General features: G+C 45.9%; 1 protein-coding gene across 1 annotated transcript; it reads left to right on the top strand.

Annotated features, from left to right (window-relative positions):
- Window positions 1-811: 811 nt before the first annotated feature.
- Window positions 812-6,251, top strand: LOC143111521 (HAUS augmin-like complex subunit 3). The gene is made up of 6 exons (XM_076273767.1): window positions 812-902; window positions 1,623-2,396; window positions 2,507-2,719; window positions 3,714-4,102; window positions 4,638-4,902; window positions 5,463-6,251. The coding sequence occupies exons 2-6, from the start codon at window positions 1,659-1,661 to the stop codon at window positions 5,667-5,669; spliced, it is 1,812 nt and encodes a 603-aa protein (XP_076129882.1). The 5' UTR covers window positions 812-902; window positions 1,623-1,658; the 3' UTR covers window positions 5,670-6,251.
- The last annotated feature ends 355 nt before the right edge of the window (window positions 6,252-6,606 follow it).

Genomic DNA, 6,606 nt, shown 5'->3' with positions numbered 1-6,606 from the left:
TGAAGCCTGAAAAGTAGGCTATTTGTTCTGTCAACGAGAAAAATAATATCCCCTGCCTTTTATTTTTGTGTGGAAATTAATTGTCTATTGGAGAAGACATGGAAATAAATAAATAGTCTGGGGACAAAAAGACTGATGGGCTCTGTTCATAACCACCTAAGAACAGTCTACTTTATCAACTAGTCGGGAGACCAAAATTGGGCATACTTTTGCTATGTTTGTGCACTGAAGGAGAGGGATGGACTGCACACACACGTCACACGTCACAAACTATGCGTAGGCCTACTTCTTTTTTTTTGCAATCATGCTGATTGCACTTGTAACTTATCACACTTGGAAAACATTTAAACCCTAAAGTTAAGGCACTTTGTCCAAATGATATGCCTATGCACCACAAAGCACATAAGCCCTATGGCTCCCCTCAGTGGCAACCGGTTTTACTGAATATATTTTCAAGATATGATATTACAAAAATCTGTAGAAAATTATGCATTTCCTTTACAATTACCAGAGGAAGCGATTTGGAAACAGACAGTATTTTTAGTAAAGTAGGCTATGTAATCATTTAAGATAGGCTTAAATCTCATCTTGTTTGGGGGGCGGTGTTTTTGCTTAAGCAGATTGATTTCTGCCATTATATTTCTTTATGACACTTTTCATGTCAGGATAAATACACACGGCACGCTGTCTTCTAGTCAAATTTTAGACTGAATCACAAATTGTTGACGGAATCAGACGCAGTTGCTCTATACTGTTTGTCCTCTACCACTTGCCGTAGTATAGCTCACTGATGTCACACTGGCGGTTTTTTTGCACTTAGAGACGGATATGTACCGATATTTATACAGTAAACTAAGTCTCAGCAACAGCAAGCATTAATCAACCTTTTTCCAGTTTTTCAGGTAACGTTAATGTTATGTTGTGTGTTGTGTCATGAAACGTTTTCGCAAGAAAACCAGCTTCTCTGTTACACAACGTCAACAGTGAACTTTCTAATAATTTACATCTCTGCCAGCTAGCCGAACTAACATTAGCTAAACCTAGCCAAAGAGTATTAGCTAGAAGTACTCTTTGACTTAGCTGAAGCATAGGCTGTTATACTGTTATACAGTCTATGAGCTTAAGCATATTAAAAACATTATATGATCATGATCTAACGTTTGAATAGCAATTGGGTTCGATGATATCAGTTAACTCACTAATTCGTTTGTTTATTACTTGGGTAAGAGTAGCTAGCGTAAAGCATAACGTTCTTGTTTGGTTAACTGTGCAGACAGCTAATGTAGCTGACGTTGTGAAATGTAGACACAAACCATTAGTGGTTGGTGAATGTCATGGTTTACACTGTTAGGGCAGCATTGTTGTTGGCCGTTGTTAATATTTTCAGTTCTAAAGTGTGCAGTTGAACACATTAATACATGCTTTTAACTTGTTTAACTTAACCATACACACTGTTGTTTAGCATTGGATCTTTTGTGGCTGCTGCTTTGGTTTGACAATTATTTTATCTTTATTGTCATAATAGTTTCACTTTTGAATGCCCATTGTATTGTATTATTATTGTTTATGTTGTTATTGTTCCTAAAGCAGTGAAATAGGCAATCTCTCTCCTCATTCTTTAGTGTATAAGTTGATCCTACTTGAGTGAACGTGACTTTATGATGAATGGGGCTCGCTTCCTAGAGATTCTGGCTCACCTGGGTTACCCAGAAGCCTCTTCCCTGAATCCCTCAGATTTCGACAACATCTTTGACGGTACACCAGAGAACAAGGAGTTCATGCAATTCCTCAGCAGTCTGAGTTCTCAGAATGTCCTGTCAGAGGAAGAATACCAGGCTTACCATGCCTTAGAGGCATCTGGTAAACCCATCCTGACCGAGCAAGTCCTGGAGGAGATGGAGCTCCTGAAAGGTCCTGCAGGGCCTGAGGAGAACAGTGGAGATGAGGAGAACAGTGAGGAAGATGAACTGAAGGGTAGGAGCATGGAGCAGCTGCAGGTGGAGCTGGAGGAGCTGCGCAGACACCAGCGCTTGAGGCAGAAGCGCCTGCATCAGCTGCAGTGCCTGAGGCTCGCGAGGGACGACCACGCCTCGGCCGTAACGGGCTACACGCAGAGCCAGTCCCACAGTGAGGGCGACGAAGGAGGGGACACAGTCAAGGCTATCGCCAGGGAGAACATGGCCACCAACGCTGCGCTCCAGGACCTGAAGGAGGAGGTGGACAGGCTGCAGAGGCTCACACTGATGAACGAGGATGAAGCGGGGCGGCAACAGCAGGAGCAGATGATGATGGATCCGAGCGTGATGCCTTCAGCTGCTTTGCTCTCCCAGCTTCCGTTGGAGCCGTACCTACACAAGTCACATCTCACCCATCAGTGCATTATGGATCACTACAAGGTAGGGGTGACCTCTTTATTCAGAGATTAATTTGAACTATCGACTATCTTATGATTTTACACAATTCTAACAATCTGAGATCTAACTCATCCTGGCTACCCTCACCTCAGGCGAGATCTACCCTGCTGGAAGAAAAGCAAGGGGTGGAGAAGAAGGTGGTGGATGGGGGAGAGGCGCAGCACCTCCACACCAGGAATGAGATGGCCAAGCTGCAGGCGGCACACATGCTGCTCCAGGGACAGCTGCTCCAGGCGCGAGCAGAGGAGGCTGGAGCCAGCGCTGCCAAGGAGTGGCTCAGCCAGCAAAGGCATTCTAACGTAAAGGTGAGAAACGGCTCAGGCGAGTTCTGTTTGAGTAGCGAGGCACATACCGTCCTGTTAACCTGGTGAGATGCACAGATTGGAGGAACAAAATATACTCTACTACATTCCGCTTACATCACTTACACCTTGACATGACAAACATGACAAAAACAGGAGATGGATGTAGTTACTTGATACTGTATTTACTTTATTTGATGTTTTACTGATATGTAAATGTTGCAAAAGTGGTGCAAAGGTTGATGATGAGGTTATTACGATACACACTTAGTACTTAGTACACAGTAAAATAAAGTAAAAAGTAAAGTAAAATGAGAAATAATATGAGAATCTGCAATAGTCACTTAAGATGCTATATCTACATTTTGTTGACCAATTTCTGAATAATAATAAAAAATGTATTTACATTTGCAAATGTATAAACATTTGTCTGTAACATTAGACAACTAGTTGCACGCAATGTACCAGAATGTTGTGCAACCCTTACAAAATAATTGACTTCTAATAATAATTGACACCACTGACACCACTGACAGCATGTTCACATTATTCCTAACAATGTTAAAGGGACACCAGGCAACGTTTTCGTGTTAATTAATCATCTTCGTAAGTCGGTATATGGTTAAATGACTCATTACGGGGCGAATGAAGGCTCTCTCGCCCGCCCCTACTGCCTGTAGAAAGAATATCCCACTTGCAAGTTCGGTGTATCCTACCCGCCGACCGAAGCAGGATCAGTTTACAGCACAGAGGCAGGCTAACGAAACGCTAGAGATTGTTGCAAACGTGTGTATAATGGCAGAGCCGGCGAAGAAGCAGCGAAAACCCTTGATGGAAGACGCAAAGAAAAGGAAAAGAGCTTCAGACCGAGTTTCGTAGAGAAAAAGCATCAGGCTTGCCTGGTGTCCCTTTAATCCTGTACAGGAGTTTATCACTTTATTGTAATAATCTGACACTAATATTAACAAGGCTCCTCTTTCTCCCCACCGTGTCCCAGCTGTCGGCCCCCGACCCTGACGGCGGCCCTGCCGTAGCTAAGGAGCGCGTGTGCTCGGCACTGTGGCGGCGCACCCAGCAGCTGTGTGCGGGTGTGCTGAGGGGCCACACGGTGGAGCAGGGGGAGCTGGCGGCGCAGCACGCCCGCCTGCAGGAGCGTCTGCTGGGGGAGCTGCTGTGGCAGAAGGCCCAGCTGGACCTCCTCCAGCGCGCGCTGCAGCAGGAGCAGCGTGGCCATGCGCAGGCGGCCGCCCACATACGGAGCCTAGCGCTGGGGCTGAGGGAGGAGGCGACGCGGGCCGCCGAGCGCTCCAGAGGGCTGGAGCGGCTGCAGGAGCAGGCTCCGCAGGCTGACCCCGTCCTCAGCTCCACTGACCCCACAGTAAAGAGGTAATGGACGGCACGGAGTGGGTTCATTCAGAAAGAGGACACAGTATTCATCACACTTAAATATGCATCAAAGCTCACCAACAGTCAAAACAAGAAAATCACATTTTCATATTTATCATATCATTATTATCATAAAAGGTCCTCTACAACAGGTTGATGAACTGCTCGTGGTATCATGTGACATGTAGCAGATTTGAGAAAGGCTATATACTGCTGTTGGATGGGCAATTTATCTTGTGTTTGTGATCATTTGTTGGCAGATTTGTGGGTAGCATGCTTTTTAAAGGGGCTTCTGAATGTGTTTTTACCTTGGATTTTGGCACAAGGGATTTTAACATCTAATCATGTGTATTAATGTAATGTAATAGCTGTAAATGTTGTAGTCATGCTATGGAAAAAGATCTCAATGAAGGTGCAGGCAAATTGGTGCTGGGAGGTGCTCTGTTTCTCTCTGTGTCTAGCCTCCTTCACTCAATGCACACATGCTCTGCGGTCCTCTTTCACTCAATGCACCTATGCTCCACTGTTCGTGCAGGTTGCTACAGGTGTGGGAGGCTCTTGAGAAGACAGACGGCTGGTTGGCTGGTGCGGCCGACATCGGCACTGTGGCCTCCGAGCGTCAGGCCGAGGTCCAGCAGCTGGCCGAGGCCCAGAGCGAGGCGGTGTCCGAGCGGCTGCAGCTGGTGTGGGGCCTGGAGAGGGACGGCAGGCGTCTGGAGCAGTGGCTGGAACCCCCCCAGGGCGCCGTGGCGTCCGCCTCTCCAGCCGCCACCTCCTCCCAGCTCTGCCCTAGTGCACGGGTACGTCTGAGCGCCACACAGACGGGGCACACACCCGCCGACCGTCTCCTTATACACACATGCTGACCATCACAGTTTTAAAACAAACACACGTGCACACACACACACACATGCTTACATGGTCTTGTTAAGCACACGCTGACGCAGTTTTATTGCACACGCATGCTAAGCACATGCTGATTCTGTCTCAACACACACATGCTGACAGACAGTTTCATCACACACCAGTTTAGTCTATCGCTGTGGATCTTAGGTTAGGATTTTAGGTTGGTGTGTTGGGATTCTGCCAATAATTAAATGCTGTAGGACGACGAAGGTCCAGAAAAGGGACAGACTACAAACATATCAGAGTACTGGAGGCCTTCAAAAACAGGATGAATCATATGTATTCATATTTTGTCATCAAAAAGCCATAATATCCATCTCACCACTTCTTTCTTGTCATCCTTTCTGTTCTGTCCTTCATCTTCCTCCTGTCCCTTTTCTATTTCTCTTTCTCTCCTCTCTCTATCTTTCTCTCCCTCTCTTCCACCCTCCCTCCCTTCCTCCCTCTGATGTAGGATTTGACTCAGCTTGTGCGGGAGCTGGAACAGCAGTGCGGCGCCCTCTACAGGCAGCTCCAGGAGGTGACAGCAGACCGAAGCTCCAAATGCACCAAGGTGGAGCGCAGCGCCACCCTCAGGAGTGAAAGGGAACTGTACACTCTTTTCCACCTGGATCCTGCCACTCTCATTCGAGTGGTGGAGGACCAGGAGAACCGAGAGTAAAACATGAGAACATGAGCAGCAGCAGGCCCATGCCTGCACTGAAAGGTGCCCTCTGAATAAGCTCATTCACCTCAATTAGAAGAACTGCTCAGGTTACTGCACCAGCATACTGTTGGTGATGGGAATGGATTTTTAGATTTTGTAATGATACGTTTATTCTGTTAATTCACAAGTTAACTGACATTCGCCTGAAGACGTTTCTGACTAGAATATGGCCGTGTGAATGAACTCTTTCTTCATTTTTCCATCACACTGGCTCTCTGAGGTGTCAGTGAGCTGACTAAGACAGTGATGAAAAAGGTGTTGATAATCATACCAAATGAGGAGCTGAAATTGTTGGCTTATATATTGCAAAGTTCTTATATTTTCATTTTTTACGACGTCAGTTGATTTATGTCCTTAATGAGTTAATTTATATTCCACATGAATTGTGTGAATATTAACATACCATGAAATGCTAATTTGTATACTACTTAAGTTTCCTGACAAAGTTTCGCATTTCGTAGTTATTGACTTAAATGATAATGCATTTTAATGAATTTCAATGTAACAGAAATGAAAAGATAACTAAACAATTCTAAAGACCCAAGGCACAGTCCCCTGTCTTGTAATTCCCAGTGGATTGTTGTGCTTTTTTGTATAAATGTATTCAGTCTGAAGCTCAGATAACAGAGCGCCCCCTAGGACCCCACAGTCCTGATGTTTCTCCCCAGTAGCTCCCATGGTCAGGCCCTGGAGGCTGCTGCTGACACTCCCAAGGACGTGACGGGAGTACAGAGTGGGCCCTCACTGAATTGCACATTTTGTCTTCTACAGAACTCATTTGTTTGCTATGACCCGAGGCACGACTGCTGCACAGTATTCTGTTCAGTGGCAGGTTTAGCTACAACCTTGCGTGCATGTGGGCACCATGCATTTGTCATCATGCGCTATGATC

This window comes from Alosa pseudoharengus, unplaced genomic scaffold (assembly GCF_046254945.1).
Source record: "Alosa pseudoharengus isolate Yale_2024_CS ecotype anadromous, Long Island Sound unplaced genomic scaffold, YU_APseudo_1.1 YU_APseudo_1.1_scf_8, whole genome shotgun sequence".
Taxonomy (NCBI): Eukaryota; Metazoa; Chordata; class Actinopteri; order Clupeiformes; family Clupeidae; genus Alosa; species Alosa pseudoharengus.
Note: the sequence above shows the minus strand (reverse complement) of the source record. Positions and strands in the feature narration are given on the sequence as shown.